General features: G+C 37.9%; 1 protein-coding gene across 3 annotated transcripts in view; it reads right to left on the bottom strand.

Moving 5' to 3' along the window:
- Positions 1-1,588: 1,588 nt before the first annotated feature.
- The window catches only part of espn (espin), a 128,545-nt gene continuing 111,682 nt past the window's right edge, over positions 1,589-18,451 (bottom strand). For 2 of the 3 annotated variants that reach the window (XM_052108420.1, XM_052108423.1), the window contains 3 exons: positions 4,216-4,295; positions 3,853-3,873; positions 1,589-3,118 (listed from right to left, as the gene is read on the bottom strand). In XM_052108420.1, coding sequence (XP_051964380.1) covers positions 2,971-3,118; positions 3,853-3,873; positions 4,216-4,295 — 249 coding nt within the window. In that variant the 3' untranslated portion in view covers positions 1,589-2,970. The remainder of the gene's footprint in view (positions 3,119-3,852; positions 3,874-4,215; positions 4,296-18,451) is intronic. The other variant, XM_052108421.1, reaches the window with a different exon arrangement.

Here is an 18,451-nt window from a genome sequence, read left to right as displayed (position 1 = left end):
CGTCAATCCGCACATCTTATCACGTGGCTCGGTGTGCATGACACCGCAGAGACTCACAGTATGGGAGGCCCATGCTACTGTACACGATCCATGCACAATTTACCACGCGCTCCATTGAGAGCAAGAACCCCTAATCGTGACCACAAGGAGGTTGCCCCATGTGTATATACCCTCCCTAGCAACCAGGTCAATTTGGTTGCTTAGGAGTCCTGGTTGTTATAAGATAATGATTGTTTTTTAAGGTAAAAACAAGTTGAAGTGTCTACCAAATAGATTATTATTTGGATTTGGCAGTAATATATATTTTTTAACAAAGCAAAAACTGAACAATCCCGAAACAGTGACCCTTAAACTGCGGGGGGGAAAAAAACGGAATGTGAGAAATTCAATACTCGCTGGGCCCTACCCAGGCACTACCCAGGCCCTGGAACTCTAAAGCTTTAAAATACATCTGATTAAGTAATATATGTAATGTTTTCAGATTTTTATAATGTACGTTTGAATGATTGTGTGCTGTGTATACTTGGCCTGTTTCTAATAAAAAAAATTGTGATTTAGCGCGCTTTCCTCTTCTACAAAAGCATTTTCTCGAAGCATGACCTAAGCAAGTGATCGGTGGCTGTGTCCATTTCCAGTCTCACGTCCTAAGTATAGATAGGGGCGAGAACAGGGCTGGACTGGTAATCTGGCATACTTGGCATTTTCCCGGTTGGCCGACGCACTTTGTGGGCCGTTCAGGGGTGGATTGGCCATCGGGAGAACAGAGCGGGCCGTTTGGTCGTCCGTGAAACATGCCGAATGGGCCCTGATAAACGCCAATGAGCCACTGCGTTATGCAGTACAGATTGCAGAACGGCGCCACGATATGCAGATAAAGGACAGCGAACCCCCCAAACACTGCCTAGCTACAGAAGAAATGAAAATTTGGAGAGAAAAAAATATAAATGGATTTTTAAAGAATTTATATAATTTATAGCACTACAATTTGAAGGAAAAAAAGTGAGAAGAATTTACATGTTTACATTGATCATGGTATATATATTGGGAGGGGTTGTACCTGCTTGTTTTTATTATTGGGGGTTACCTCCCCCCATCCCCCCTGGAATCTACACCTCTGTGCAGATAAAAAGAAAGTAAGTAAATTATGTCAGACACTATTTAGCCAGAGATAGCGCACTTGTATAAATTAATGGGAGAAAGGGAACGCCCAATGGTGAATGTGGAAAATGAAGTCCTTTCCAGGTAAAAGAGCCAATCATCTTTTAGACTTCACCTGTCAATCAACTCGAGAATGCGCATGTGCTTTAGCTGGACCATTGTGAAAAACATCTTTTTTTTTTGTGATCTTAGCTAAAGAATTAATTTATGAAACCATTGTTGTAAGTACTAATAATTTAATATTGATATAATTAATATTTATAAGGCGAGTCTTAAGCTCGAACAAATGGTCGTTCAGGCACACGTCACGTAACAATTCATTCATATTTGAGCCTTCAACAAAATTCAAATCATACATTTGTGTAATGTACAGTATTGTAAGTTATTTGTGTAGAGTATAAGAGGTATTCCACCGACACAATAAGTTGTTTAAACTTTTATTAAATTATTTTGCCATTGAGAAAATTAAAGTGTATAATTACAGACCGCCTATACAAGCCAGGCTGAATCCAGAAATAAAACATGTAAGTGACCATCATAATAGGGGAGTAAGGAGTTATCAGTGCTTCTATGGAGTCTTTATTAATAGAAAATGTTCTAATGGCAATGACATTCACATCTTTGTTTTCAACATCGTTATGGCATTTGAATGTTTCCAAACTGAAGAAGAACCATCCATCTCTCTTATCTCAATATATACTTATGTTATTTTTACAGTTGTACAGAAAAAAAAAACATTCACGATACATAATTTCTACCCATCGCATAGGGAATGACACAAGACAGACGAATGACATGTATATGCATGTGACTGTGCACACATACATAAACTCTCTCACACATGCACATTCATACAGATCCAAATCCGGCACTTTTCTGAGGTCTAGTTACTCTAAATATATTAACAATAGCGCACACTACAATTGCAAAGCAGAGAAATAATTCTTACAAATAGTGATGTATTTTTATCCCAAAATATCTGTGAACAGCTTCATTTCTGGGATCACAGCATGGTTGAATACAATGACATCATCTCATGACACATTAAGAAACTATTTCATCTGCCATGTCCTGTAGATTAGATTAGATGTGATATTTAACATTTAGTTGAATATTTAAGACATTGGCTTCTGTAATCCTATTATGACTGGGGGAAAATATCAGCTATTACTATTATTATTTTCTTTTCCAGGCAGCTGATATGAGCAGTCCAGCCTTGTGGCTCATTATGAGATACATGATTCTCATTATTACGTTTATTATGAATTATTACTGATTATTATTATTTTTAAGAGACTTGATGTCTAAACATGTTTAGCTCATTAAACATATACATTATCTGAAAATGCTGGAGAAGATGTTTTTTTTTTTTTACACACTTTGTATGTGATTGTGTGTGTGTGTGTAGTGGGGTCCACACTTGAGGTACCAAGAAAAAGCAGAGTAAATGTTGTTTTATTGACAGAAATTCTTTATCTAGATATAAAAATACAAGATCCTAAATAAAGGATCTGGTGGGACGTGTTACAAATATTTTCTGCAAAATAATTTACAGACATATTGTTATGAGGAATGCTAACATATCATAGGAATATGACCCAACAACAACCTTTTTCATTCACTTAACTGTTCTGTTCATCAGAGCTCTGAAGAAGTGGTAGTGATTATGATGAAGATGATGGTCAAGCAACCTGAAAGCTGTCTAGTGACCCGTGTAAAAGGGTCGGCAGATTGTGAACGTGAAGTATCCTACATCTGTACGTCAGCAGAGAGTTGCGCACATGTGAATGAGAATGACTTGGAGAGTGAACTCTACTGTTTCGCTATGTCGCCTTTCTTTAAAATGATCTGCCGTTGCCACGGTGCCAGCTTGGTTTCATCGTAGCCTAGCGTTCGTAGTCGCTCCAGTTCCGACTTCTCCTCGTTCTCCTTCTCCATTCGTCGCTGCTCCTGCTCTTTTCTGCAAGAGTGAGAAAATGTCTTTCAGAATTCTTTCAATTAGAAATCATGACTAAATTTTCTTTAATAAGTATTTAACTAAAGTATCGTAACAAAAACAACAACAAAAAAAGACTCTTGTCACAATTTATTTACCCTCGTGTCGTTCCAAACTGCCACTGGTACTCTTAAGCCTCAGAAAGGATGCATAAACACAACAAATGTATCATTGTGTGCTATATTCCAAGTCTTCCAAAGTCCTTATTGAAAAGTTTCGAATGAAAATAATGATTCATTCATGAATCGGTTATCACTACTTCTCTCATGAGTACACAAGGGATTATCACAAAACCTGTCAAAAAAATGTCCTGGTCATTTTTAACCCTAAAATAACTGTGACATTATTTTCAGAACACTTTAACACATTTTAGCCTCCAGTTCTCATAACCATAACATATCCGGGCATGTTTACTTTACTTAAGACTTAAATCTTGGACTGAGTCTTACACAAAGCTATTATATGACTTCAGAAGACTTGGAATACAGCACACAGGTTTGGAACAGTGAGGGTGAGTAAATGATGACAGATAATAATTTTTTTTTGGATGGCAGAAATATTGAAACTATTTCTTTCATGTTAATGTTGCTTGTAAACCATGCTGATGCTGTTATGTGGTCATTTACATGTCACAAGTACAACTACCACTATCATTTTATGCTACTTATTTCTACTGATATTAGTAAAGGATGTCTCACCTTTTCTGTTCCCTGTCCATCCAGGAGTGAATAAGAGAAATTAGATGATTATACGTATTTGAAATTTTGCATTTTTTTCCTAATTAAAAAGCATTATTACAGAGAACATTTTAAAGCAGCACAATCAGAGAAATAGCATTTTTTTATTTACTTCTTATCACCCCAGCTATGATAATCCACAAAAAGATAAAGAGAGTAAAAGAGAGAAAACTCACATATTTGCATAGAAGAAATCTGACTTTTAAAAGCAATCTTTGTCTCACTTGTTTGGTTAGTTTGGGTCTATCAATATCAAAATAGCTATTACCATTTGATATTAAACATTGTCATGAATTCAGAGCAAGAGCTCTAACTTCAACTTACTTCTCTTCGTCCAACTTTTTCTTCATGATATCTCTCCTCCAGGCAGGTAAGGAAGCCAGACGGGCCTCCTCTTCCTCAGCCTGTCAGAGACAGCAAAGACAAACAAGGCCGATCATGAGATCAGTGAAGATTTGATTTCTATACTAAAAGCTTAATAATTACAAATAATTTAAAATATATCTGAATTTAAATCTGCAACACAAAATTTATTATTTACCTTTAATTAATTAATTACAAATGAAATAGATACATAAAAGGATATCATTTTGTTATTTGTTTATATGTGGAAAAAAGCTCTAAAAAGGATAATTCCAATTCTGAACACTGATTGGTCTTACTGATTGGTCTTACAGTGTTCCAGCCATGCAAAAATACAAAATATAGTAACTGCTATGACAATAAAACACCTGTTTATCTAGCAACCATGTATATCACACTGCACCTAAAGAGGCCAACTGTTACCCTTAGCAAAACCCGAGTTTACATGACAGGGACTCTTAATGAATTTTCTGAACAATATTTTAATTTTGAAAGTTTTTGTCAGTATTTTAATTATCTAACAAGAACCTGTTATATTGTTGCATTTAGAAGGTGAAAAGTGAAAAAAACGAAATTATATGTTTTTACTCCAGATTTGTTTTTGTATATTTATTAATTTCTCTGGAGCAGGCAAAAATGTTGTTTTCCCAAACCCCCTCTATTCCCAGACAGGTTACTATTAGTGTTCACACCATGTGAAAGGTAATCTCCTGCCACCATTGAGCTGGTAACTATAGAGCAGCAGAGGAGGTGAACATCTTCAGCTTCTCATTTCCCCTCCAAACAGATCGATTACCTCCAAACTGCTACTGTGAAGCCACATCATTGGCCCAAGCCACAGTATCAAGGTAAGATAATCTATGTCTTAATATTTCATTATTCCCCTGGGAATTATATGTCACAAAAAAAAAAAAAAAAAAAAAAGATTGAGTAATGAAGAACAAAGATGTCTAATAGATGAAGATTCCAGTTGCATAGTGCTTGCAACAACAAGGTCATGGTTTGATTCCTGGGAACACATACTGATAACATGTAGACTAAGACACTGCTTCAGATATAAAGGCATTGGCCAAATGTGTAAATGTAAGATGTTCTTTTAAATAAAATGACAAGTATGAATGATTCAAAACTTGAATGTAATAAAATGTAATCAAAAAGTTAGAGAGAGTTCACCCAACTTTCTTTTTCTTAACACAAAGGGAGAAATTGTGAAAATACAATGGAAGTTTATGGTGACCACCCCTTCAAGCTTCCAAAGCATGAAAAAGGATAATTCAGAAGTGTAATAAATGATTCCATGTGACTCGTGATTGTTATGAAAGCATACGATAGAGCGTTGCTCTCCTTGTTTTCCATGAGACTGCACGGGAGCAACAGTTCAAGCAGCGCCTCTCATGAGATGGGGCGTTCAAGCGAAAACTTGTTTTGTTTATCTAAAAACAGGTCCACCACAGCAATACAATACACAACAAAAAATTTATCATAACAGTACATTGAAGCCAGAATCTCACTAGCCGGTTAAAAACTACTTGATTTTGGCCAAGAATGTTACACCTACTAAATATTTTCGCTGGGGTATCGCTCTCTTAAGGCAGAGGTCTGTCACACGCACCGGCTCAGAATGGAGAAGAGGTGACAGACATTCCCGCCTCCTCTCTCCCTCAGTTTGATTGAGCACATTTTCAAAAAATAAGGCTGGGTATAGAAATGCATCAATTCTCAGACTACAAACTCCTCAGACATGTTTAGTAAGTTCTGTTCTCTGATTTGTGTGCAGCTGTGTTGTGCTGTTAGTATTGCTGAGATGGACCCGTTTTTAGAGGAACAAAACTACTTTTTGCTTCGATGTTCCATCTCCGAGCAGGGGCTGTGCATTCTGTTGCTCTCGTGCAGTCTCATGAACGCACACAGGACAGCAGTTGGTCAAAAGTTTCACAAAATAACACATTAGATTTCGGTTTGTTTCACACCAAACATTATCATATGCTTTCAGAACAATCATCAGTCTCATTGAATAATTTCTTCTGAATTATTATTTTGCGTCCTTTTGAAGCTTGAGGAGGTGGTCACCGTAAAATGTATGACATCAGTGAGCAAAATGTTTTTTTCACAATTTCTCCATTTGTGTTAAGAAAAATAAAGACATATGGGGTTATAACAACACAGAGTTGTGTAAACAATGACTTGTGTTTTGGGGTGAACAATACCTTTAAATCACATCCTTGAGTGGCTTTATTGCATTTTGGTTGTCAAGCAATATAAAACGTTTTGCATTAATAGAATGTGTGGTCAAAGTTTTATAATAACTTTACAATTATGTCTTTTAATGTAGCTTTATAGAGTCAAATTTTCCATTTTATAAAATGTCCATCAATCCTCTCATTAAAAATGATTATACTGTTATTTTTGACAATGTGATAATCTTAGCTAATAATTAGGAATAATTTGAGAGATATTCTGAATCAGCTCACAAAAAGAGCAGAATAGGAATTCATAAACAAGGTCATAATAAATTCCCCTAAAGCAAAAGGTAGTCAATGTCTTTGCGTGACATTTGTTCAATTAGTAAAAGTATAAACTACCACAGAAACAAAACAGCTATACTATTTTGGTTAATCTATTGAAAACATGTCTTGGTCGTATTTCATAAATATATAATGAATTACAATTAAGATGTTTGCATTGTCAAATTATTTTATATATAAGCTACACACCTCAAACAATTCCCCTCCCCCACATTTGAATTCTCTGAAAACATCTACTTTAAAACAATATATATTATTAGATACAGTAAGTACCACAGAAGTGTTTCAATTTGTAAATTTATGTACATTTGTATTTTTAAATTTTTTAGATTTGTAAAACCTACCATTATATATTTGACTATATTTGGCATGTCCTGGTTTCGTTGTGACATTTTTCTCCCATTTTACAAGTTAAATATATTTGTGCGAAGCAAACCTTAAATGCTAAATTAGTAGTTTATTAAAACAAGCATTTTAGAAAACTTTGTTTAATTAATAAATGTATAGTGGGATTTCACAAATGAAATATCTCGGCTTTATTTAATAACAAACAAACACTTCAAACATGGCTAGATGGAACACAGCAGTTACAGGTAAAACAATAAACATCTCAATATTAAGTGTACAAAAACACATGAATATCAACGACAATAAAAACCTTTGCAGTTACCTTCTTACACAGAAATCCATCTGGTTCAAGAATCGTGTTAAGCTCTGCTTAAACTTTGCAACAGTTTTCCTTTTAAGAAATTTTAACTGGTGAGAAATGTAATAGTTTTGTTTGTTAAACTGTGCTGGGTGGGCAGGATGTTGAAAAATTCAAAATCGTCGGCCTGTGGGGACATTAAAAAGCCCTTACACCTCACGCGCCGGACGCTTTACAGGATCAACATGGCAGAGGTCCAGTCAAACATTTATGCAGCACTGACGAAAATCTCGACTGACATGGAGGGCCTCGCAGAAATACATAAAACGATAACATCTATGGAGGCCAAACATTCCACCCTGATCACAAGAATGGACGATGTAGAAAAGCAGGTCGAGTTTCTGGAGTCGGCCAAAAGAGAGCTACAGGCTAGCCTGCCTGTTTCAAAAGCTGATTTGAAATGGATGTGGGATAAACTAGAGAATATTGAAAATCGGAACAGGCTTAATAATGTTAGTTTTGTTGCAATCCCAGAGGGAAAGGAAGGTCAGGATAAGGTGAGGTTTGTGGATGGGCTTATTCCGAATTTGATTGACACAACAGGCCGCTGGCACAAGATAGAGGGCACGCACAGAGTTTACAGTCAGCTTTCCAGGGTGGGTGACATACCCCGATCTATCCTGGCAAGGTTCTTGCAATTGGCTGACAGAATCTTTTTTCTACAACTGGCAAGGAATAAAGTCAAGTTGTGGTGGGAGGACTACAACATCATGGTTTTTCCGGACTTTGCTAGATGGACTCAAGCGAAGCAGGACGGATTCAAAGAGTGTAAAAAATTGCTGCAGAGCTTTGCACTGCTTAATCTGGCTAAACTGAGAATTGACGGCAAGGGTGGGTGTAAGACTTTTACATGCCCACGGCAAGCTATGGTCTTCAATGGAGTGAGTGGGTACCTTTGCCTGCACTCGATCAACAATAAAGACTACACATTGTGCATATTACTGATGCAGCCTGAGAGGGTTTGTTGTTCTGTTGTCTTCCCACTGGCTCCTGCCTGACTCTTTTTTCCCCCTTTGTTTTTTCTCTCTTTGTTAACTTACTGTAGAGCTCATTTGCTCACATTGTGGGTTTGATGTTATTGTTTACTTGGGCATATTTAATTTTGTATTTTATTGAACAAATTTATGTTCAATTTAATGTCACAGTTTATGTTAAGAAAAAAGCAGAAAAACAACTAAAACAAACATATAATACATATACATATACAGTATATGTAAAAATCACCGGACTTGAGCAATCTGGTAGCAATAGTGTCGCGGAAAGTCTGTGGTCGGATTTCCAAGCGAAGGACACCAGTTTGGACTGTTATGCGTGGGGTTCAAGTGCATTTTTTGTCTGTTCTGTGGGTTATTAAGGATGTTATGTTACATCAATGTTGGATAGTGGTCTATATAATTTAGCCTTGGGTACACAATTTATCTTTACATGTCAATATGTCACACTTTAATTTAGGTAAAATGTTTCTCTCCACATGGAATGTTAATGGGCTGGGGCACCCTATAAAAAGAAGGAAGGTTGTATCTTTTCTTAAGCATAAACAAATTGATATAGTGTTCCTTCAAGAAACACACCTTTCTTCACAGGAAGCTGAAAAACTTGGCAGGGCGTGGGGTGGGCCTGTGTTTTGTAGTACTGGTTTGAGTACGAGCAGGGGAGTCATCACACTGATAAGTAAGCATAAGTAAAACAGATTAAAGATAATTTAGGAAGAATCATAGATGTAACTGAAATACAGGGACAAAATCTGATTTTGGCTAATATTTATGCACCTAATGCTGATGATCAGAACTTTTTTATAGATCTTGAGGGTAAGCTACAAGCAGCTGGGATCCTTCATGGTATGGTTTTGGGTGGAGACTTCAATCATTTGATGGATCTGGTCTTTGATCATAGTGATGCAAAGGTGTGTAGACCCTTTAGACCAACACTGACACTACAGAGGATGTGTAAAAATCTGGGAGGGACTATACATTACTTTCATCAGTTCATATGATTTACTCTAGAATAGATTTTTTTTTATATCAAGTCACTTATTCCATCTGCCACTGACAGCTCAATTGGGAACATTTTATTTTCATCAGAACATGCTTTGGTGTGTTTAGAGACGTTGCCACATACAGGTGAAACTCGAAAAATTAGAATATCGTGCAAAAGTTTATTAATTTCAGTAATTCAACTTAAAAGGTGAAACTAATATATTATATAGACTCATTACAAGCAAAGTAAGATATTTCAAGCCTTTATTTGATATAATTTTGATGATTATGGCTTACAGCTTATGAAAACCCCAAATTCAGAATCTCAGAAAATTAGAATATTACATGAAATCAATAAAAAAAAAAGGATTTTAAATACAGAAATGTCGGCCCTCTGAAAAGTATAATCATGCATATGTACTCAGTACTTGGTTTGGGCCCCTTTTGCATTAATTACTGCCTCAATGCAGCGTGGCATGGATGCTATCAGCCTGTGGCAATGCTGAGGTGTTATGGAAGACGAAGATGCTTCAATAGTGGCCTTCAGCTCTTCTGCATTGTTTGGTCTCATGTCTCTCATCTTTCTCTTGGCAATGCCCCATAGATTCTCTATGGGGTTCAGGTCAGGCGAGTTTGCTGGCCAATCAAGCACAGTAATACCATGGTCATTGAACCAGGTTTTGGTACTTTTGGCAGTGTGGGCAGGTGCCAAGTCCTGCTGGAAAATGAAGTCAGCATCTCCATAAAGCTTGTCTGCTGAAGGAAGCACAAAGTGCTCTAAAATGTCCCGGTAGACGGCTGCGTTGACTCTGGACTTAATAAAGCACAGTGGACCAACACCAGCCGATGACATGGCTCCCCAAACCAACACAGACTGTGGAAACTTCACACTGGACTTCAAGCATCTTGGATTGTGTGCCTCTCCATTCTTCCTCCAGACTCTGGGACCTTGGTTTCCAAATGAGATGGAAAATTTGCTCTCATCAGAAAAGAGGACTTTGGACCACTGAGCAACAGACCAGTTCTTTTTTCTTTAGCCCAGGTAAGACGTTTGACATTTGAAGCCCATGTCCAGGACCCGTCTGTGTGTGGTGGCTCTTGATGCAGTAACTCCAGCCTCAGTCCACTCCTTGTGAAGCTCCCCACACATTTGAATGGCCTTTTCCTGACAATCCTCTCCAGGCTACGGTCATCCCTGCTGCTTGTGCACCTTTTTCTTCCACACTTTTCCCTTCCACTTAACTTTCTATTAATGTGCTTTGATACAGCACTTTGAGAACATCCAACTTCTTTTGCAATTACCTTTTGAGGCTTTCCCTCCTTGTGGAGGGTGTCAATGATGGTTTTCTGCACAACTGTCAGGTCAGCAGTCTTCCCCATGATTGTGAATTCAACTGAACCAGACTGAGAGACCATTTAAAGGCTCAGGAACCCTTTGCAGGTGTTTAGCTGATTAGAGTGTGACACTTTGAGCCTACAATACTGAACCTTTTCACAATATTCAAATTTTCTGAGATTCTGAATTTGGGGTTTTCATAAGCTGTAAGCCATAATCATCAAAATTATATCAAATAAAGGCTTGAAATATCTTACTTTGCTTGTAATGAATCTATATAATATATTAGTTTCACCTTTTAAGTTGAATTACTGAAATTAATGAACTTTTGCACGATATTCTAATTTTTCGAGTTTCACCTGTATAGAGAAAAGGAAATAATATAGATGCCGCTTTCATACATCTCTTCTACAGGACAGATCATTTCAACAAATGTTAAAGATAGAAGTTAATGCTTATGTAGAAACCGATTGGTCCTCTGTGGGCATGGCATGGAAGGCGCTTAAGGCAAAGGTATTACGATTTTGCATTGTTTTACTGGACTCCCTCTAGATTGATTAGTCTTGGTCTAAAAAACACACCTACCTGCTGGCAATGTCAGTTGGAGGATTGAGACATGGCCCATGCTCTGTGGTTCTGCACTAAAATTCAAGAATTCTGGGTAAAAGTCCAGAATTTTATCTGTGGGGTTTTAGATACTCAGATTTAATTCTGCCCCAGACTATGTATATTGGGTTATGGGGTGGTCATTAAAGTAGGTGACAAATATACAAAAAGCTGGGTCCAAACTAGTGTAATGATTGGCAGACAGATAATTCATAGAGTATGGAAGTCAATTGGCGCTCACTCATTTGAAGAATGGTTCACCAAATTGGGTAGGGTGGCGGCATTGGAAAAGATGTCTTATAAGCAACTTGGCAAAATGGACACATATGGTAAGAAATGGGACAGGTATTTGGCCTTTCTGGAGGGCTCTCAGTGAGGACCATGTGAAGAGAAACAGAATTGTGGTGGTAATTGTAAATTCTATTCTTTGTGGAATTCTTTCTTTTCACTCTTTTTTATTTTTTTTAAATATTTTTTATGTTCTCAAATATTATCTTTTGTTTGTTTGCATATATGTGTGGATGGTGTAATTTAGGCTTTTCCCACAGGGAAATTTGTTGAGGGACAGGGTGGGGTTGGGGAGGGAGAAGGTGAAGGTGAAGGGGAAGGGGATATAATGGGAGTTATGTTGATTCTGTGTGTATATGTTCTGTTTATTCCATATTTCACATACGAATCAATAAAATTATTAATAGGAAAAAGAAATCCATCTGGTTCTTAAAACCTCTTAAAACCAACATTGCTAAAAGGCAATCAAACAACTAAAATAAAGCTTTCAAATGGTCAAGAATGCTCACACTCAAATAAGGCATGGTTGAATTATAATAAAGAAATTGATTGTTTAAAGAAACTAAGCTTAAATAACTCTAAACACAGCAAGAACAAATGAGAATGCTGTAAGCACTAAGATCGTACTAGTAACATGCACAAATGCACATATTCATTCTTATCCTCAGCAACTATTCTAATCTTTTCAAAATAGCTAAGAAATTTGCAGATTAATCTATGTCAAACTGATTATGTTATGAACTTCATAGTAGTAGTTGAATGGAAATTCTCTTTTATGGTGACAGTTAACGGTTATACAGTAGGAGTTAAAAAGTTGAACAACAGATAGAGAATAGCATTAAAGCTACAAAATTGAAATGGCTTTTCTAAATGAATGAATCAGAGAGAATGCAATCAAATATAAAAACACTGGTCTAAAAAAATGGTAAGAATACTTTAATGTTTTCATTCTAATAAAAATGAATGTCCTGAATGTCCTGTAGCTCAAGTGTTAGAGGATGGCGCTAGCAACACTAAGGTCATGGGTTGGATTGCCAGAGCACATATACTGATACATTGTTTACCTTGAATGCACTGTATGTGGATCAAAATTAACCAAATTAATAAATTTAAATAAAATTGTTTACCGACAATTGATGATTAAATTTACTTTTAACAGATGGATAGTCCTATCAAATGCAGTATCACACTTAAAGTCTGACTGCAGTATATTAAAGGGGTCATGACATGAGGAATACAATTTTCCTTTATCTTTTGACATATAAGAGGTCGTACTCTAAAAATGTTTGAGAACTGAAAACTTCCTCCTTAATAAAAAAAGAGCATTTATTTAAACCAGGCTCTAGAAACGGCTCGTTTGGAATTGGTAAAACTTGTGACATCACAGGTACCAAATATATCTGCATATGACTGCCTCTTCAGCAAGACATCAATGCCTATTTTTCATCATTGCACCCTAGGCCCCGCCCACTGGTGCTTACTCCGTCTGTCACACAGGTGAAGTGGACATAGGGGTTGTCATGGGACATTCATCTACACTTTTAAGAGGACTTACACAAGACACCTTCATGTGCCTATCTGGATATAAATGTTTTTCTAAACACTAGACAAACGACTTTGACCGTTATCATACATCTCGTGCAGCTTTTAAAAGTTGCAATGTCAAGTTAAAACAGCTGAGCTATTTCTTGCTGTTTTGAAAGCGTCCTGGACCATTTTTGCACTCATCTGTGCTATTTTTAATTGTTTTAATCATGCACTAGATGGACGTCATTGGTCATACCGATGTGTTTCTGGAGATGTGTGTCATGTGTGTCAATACATGATTGACAAGCAGTCAATCATGTATTGACTGCTTGTGAACCAGTCAATACATGATTCAAGCTTTGCAAAGAAAATGTTATTGAATGAGCATAATTAAAGATGTGGCAGTTAAAATCTCTATTGGACTTAACGCAAAACCATAAGTAAAGAGTTTCATTCACAAATATTTCAAATGTCATGTCTTTTATAGTTAATGTGCCCTGAACAGTTTAATGTATTTGGATGCAATGTATTGGGTGTATGTTATGTGTAAACCCTGAAATTTAGCTTTATAATCTTGTGTAGCTTGTTGTTCGTTTTCTTACAATTACATTTAGGGGCTGTACGATGTTAGCCAATCATAACAGTGGTCATTTACATTGAAGTCTTAAAGGTCCAGAGAGCTTAAAACAGAGTGTTTCAGACAGGGTGGAAAATGATTGTATTTACTAAATTATGTCTGTTTTGTTGCCAAAAAACTACTAATATTATAAGTGGACCTCAGGGGAGATAATTATATATATATATAAAAAAAGAGTTTGTCATGACCCCTTCAATGTTGATATGTTAAAAATATACTCAGTGAGGAGTTCCTATTCTACCAAAAAACAAAAAAAAAAGTATCATGTGAGCTTTACTTCACAGATGTCTATGTATTTTTGGTTTTATCTTCAGGTCTTTTCCAAAACCTAGTGAGCGTCCTCCGGAGGCAGAATTTTAAGACATCATAGGCGCGCTCCCGATGCAAAGGCTGTTCCAAAAGCTAGGTATCTTAATTATGCTGCTTCTTTTTGTTTTCCTTTTCTCCCCAAATTGGAATGCCCAATGCGCTCTAAGTCCTCATGGTGGCGTAATGACTCGACTCACCCCGGGAGGTGGAGAACGAATCTCAACTGCCTTCGCGTCTGAGACAGTCAATCCGCACACCTCATGGCTTGCCAAGCGCGTTATTACGGAGACAGCGCATGTGGAGGCTTCATGCTATTCTCTGCAGCATCCATGTACAACTCACCAAGTGCCCCACCGAGAGAGAGAACAACATTATTACCACATTATATACACCGGGCCAATTTGGTTGCTTAGGAGACCTGGCTGGAGTCACTCAGCACGCCCTGGATTTGAACTCACGACTCCAGGGGTGGTAGTCAGCATATTTACTTGCTGAGCTACCCAGGCCCCCTAATAATGCTGCCTCTTAAGAGATCTCATTTTGGCCAGATTCTAAGTATGTATCCTTCCCTGGGAAAGCAATCCCAAAATACACCGTGATGAGCTCGGTGTAAAAATAAATCCAAGATGATGGACGAAATAAGAGAAATTTTGATTAAAATTATACCTATAATTATACCTATAATCTATAAATAACAGTTTAATATGACACACAACTGACTATTTTACTCAAAATGTGTTTGTGCTGTGATTATTTAGGCTCATTAGAGGATTACATAGTTTCTCTTCGTCACCTGTATTGAAGTCGTGTGTCGGAGCAGCCGCCTATGTAGTGTTGCAAAACGGTCTCTTATGAGACATAATTTCAGTAAGGATTCTGCCATAGAAGATAGCTGCCAATGCTGGCAGGAGCTAATAAGTTTTGGAACAGACCATTCATAGTAGGACTTTTCATAACTCATGTCAATAAGATTGAGTTTTGAAGTCCAAATGTACATTTAAATCAAAACCCAAAAATTTTTGTAAAATTTCAAAAGAAAGCTTTTATATGCCTGTGTGCATCTGCATCTCCTACATGCATCTCTTTTCATGGTTCCTGAACAAATAATTGCATTCAGAATTATGATATACGTTGAAAGGACACAGTTGTTGTTTGCATTCAATTAAGCTCAGCATTTGATTGTTTCTCTGACAATCCAAATGTTTCTAGCAAGAAGCTGCCTCCCTGACCGAACAACCCTAATTTTGTTTGCTGATCTGCTTAACACATGCTTTTTATTCTGTCACCTGATCAATGTTTCCTCCTACATCAACTAATTTGACCCAATAAGTCAGATGTCAAACATCTTAGCTTCCTTCTCTTTCCAGAAGGCGAAGCTTCGATCAATGTATCGAATAATCTCCTCATTACTAAACTCTTTAAGCTCATAGATAAGCTTGATAGAGTCCTCATTAGGCTCTTCTTGGGGATTTGCTCGGCTCTGTTCATTCACAGTGCATGTGGGTGCAGTCTGGGGACTTTTAGCTGTTGCAGTTCCATGTGGTAAGTCCTCTGGTTGTGCAGCATTCTGTACTGCAACAGCATCATTTGGTAGTTGAGCTTCACTGAAACTCTTCAGTACCACCGAATCATTTGCAAAGTTCATAGTTGGATTCTCTGAGGAACATTGTTGGGATTGTAGGAACTCTTGAGTTGGGTTCATGGGTGCCTGCAGAACCTCTGGAGGCAAAATGAGCTTGGCAGCCTCAAGGAGCCCACCACCCTCAACAGATTCACCAAAATACTTCAGCTTGATATCTTCAAAGCCATCTGACCAATCATGGTTCCCTCTCTCGATGCTCTCCATCACCTCTCGGTGGAACTGGCGGATCACTTCCCATGGGTGGCTGCCAAGCCGGTCAAACATCTCATAGCAAAGCAAGTGCCGGAATTTGCGTTCACTGCGAGACATATTCATCTCGAGCAACTGGAAGTAGCCTAGCATGAAAAGGTCAAGGGTTAGATTCTCATATTGAACAGGTAACCCGTTGATGTGAGGAAGGAAGTGCTCGGGCCAGTAGATCATCTGAGCTCGACTAAGTCTGCGGATTTGCCGTGTGGGCACCTGGCTCATGATGGTCCTCCAGTGGCCAAGAAGATTTCCCACCACCTGTCTCTGCTTCATGAAATGCAGCAGCTGGTCATCGTCTGTCTGTTGTGTACCACCTGGCTCAGCTAGGTTGTGATAATACAATGAATGACAGTCATTTGTATCAATGCTTAGAGTCTTGCCTCTTCCAGCACACTTGTAGGACTCAGTCATGGTGTACTTCCTCCAGTGTTCCAGGAAGAGAAACACAATCCTCTCCTTTCGCATCTCGATACATTCTTGAACATAGCTCAGGTCTGTCTGGACTTCAAGACTTCTTGTGAGATGCTCTGAGTTTATTGCTGTGTTTGTAGGAAAATGAGAATGCTTCTGGTGTTCTGAGTCCAATGGTCCACTACTTTTAGGCCCAGTGTACGTCAAAGGGGCATGGGATTGTGTTATAATTTCTTCATGCACCAATGATAAATTTGAATCTTGTTCTAACAGCAAACCATCTCCGAATTGAGAGTTGCTCTCACATGGAGAGAACAGTAATTCATCCTCAAGAATGGGCTCTGACAGGTAACTATATTCACTGACTGCTGGCAAGGAACTTGTGCGCTTGTATGAGTGATTCATTTTGTCATTCTCATTCTTTGACTGGCTATGAATTTCGTAATTGGCTTTCAGGTTCTTCACAGACACACCACACTGCTTAATTTCCTTTTCCACCTCCTCTCGAGTGGAGAATGATTGCGAACGTCCAATGTTCCCAGAGGCCACTGAATTTGAGGTCTCTGTCTGGCCCTTTCCACTCTTCAGGCCCTCGTACGCATATCCTTGAGTAAGCATATCCAAAATATCAACCTCCTTACCACCCAGAGTCGCAAGGAGTATGGCCATGCTTTTGAGCAGCGTGGAGATCTTGCTGCACCAGGCAGGCAAGTCCTCTGCTTGCCCATGAACCTGTTTGGGGTTAACAGAGAAGTGGTCTTGGTTCAAAGCCGCAGATACAGGTAGGAGTTGCTTCAACTCTTGCTCCAGCTGTTCCAGCTCTTTCTCCACCTCTGTCACTTTGTGCATGACCTGCAGATTTTCAATCTGCCTCTCAATGCGGATGAGGTCATCCTCGGTCATTAGTTCCCCAAATGGACCCAGTATAGCATTGTGCACATGAGAATAATGCCAATCTTGGGCCTGATAGTATCCACTGGCAACAAACTAAAAGTAGGATTAGAGGAGGAGATAGAAGGGGACAAAAACAGAGGACGGGGTGTTCTTCAGCCATTGGATCCGATGCCTTACATATATGCTCTTCACCTCAAACATTTCAAACTTTACATGAATTTAGTGGTGCAATGATACCGCCTTGTTTTTACTGAGTTGAAGGGAACTTCAGCAAAAATAAAAAGCAGCTAAGCATAGTAAGACCCCATATTTGTCTTAGATAATTGTAATGAAAGGTCAAGGTTTTTAATTAAAATCTATTAACTATATTTAAGAAATATTCCAGGCTATTTTAACGTAATGTCTACGTACCATCTGTGGCCTGCTGGTGATAACTACAGACAATCGTTTCAAAGTGTTTTTTTTAATGGATAGGAAATGCATTTACAGTAAAACACTTATAATTTAAGCATTTGGGGCAAGTGTACTAGAGAGGGTAAAACTCAAAATGGTAGTCTTGCAAAGTGGGATTGCTTTTCTTGGTGAAGAAACTTCTAGTTATGCATTACCAAAGTAATTCCTATGGGTGAATGGGCCAGGAGTTTGCTCCATGCAAACATTACTATACAGACAATTGTACTTGCTCAGATACCTGAGCTGGTCGTTACATGAGTTTTGGACAGATTGGATGGCTTTACACAGAGAGGGTTGGTAAGTTATTTACCAGTCTTATGTTAACATGTTTAAAGAATTATGGTTATACATACAAAACATTGTGATAGCATATTATAAAAATGCATTTGCCGTGCTGGTCAATTATCACTGTCACGGTCACTTGTGGTTATCGACAACACACTATATCGGCATTGCATATACATTAATTTGAAAATAACCAGGAATATTCCTTTAAGTGTATTAAAAGTGTACTTTTTGTGTAAATTAGATTTGGAATAGATTGTGTTTCCAAAGGACTTGACTAGTTACCACTGATCTAGACAAACATTTAAGAAACTTTCAGGGTGTTAAAAAGGTACAACATGAAATAAACATAT

The sequence above is a fragment of the Xyrauchen texanus genome, chromosome 37 (assembly GCF_025860055.1).
Source record: "Xyrauchen texanus isolate HMW12.3.18 chromosome 37, RBS_HiC_50CHRs, whole genome shotgun sequence".
NCBI lineage: Eukaryota > Metazoa > Chordata > Actinopteri > Cypriniformes > Catostomidae > Xyrauchen > Xyrauchen texanus.
Note: the sequence above shows the minus strand (reverse complement) of the source record. Positions and strands in the feature narration are given on the sequence as shown.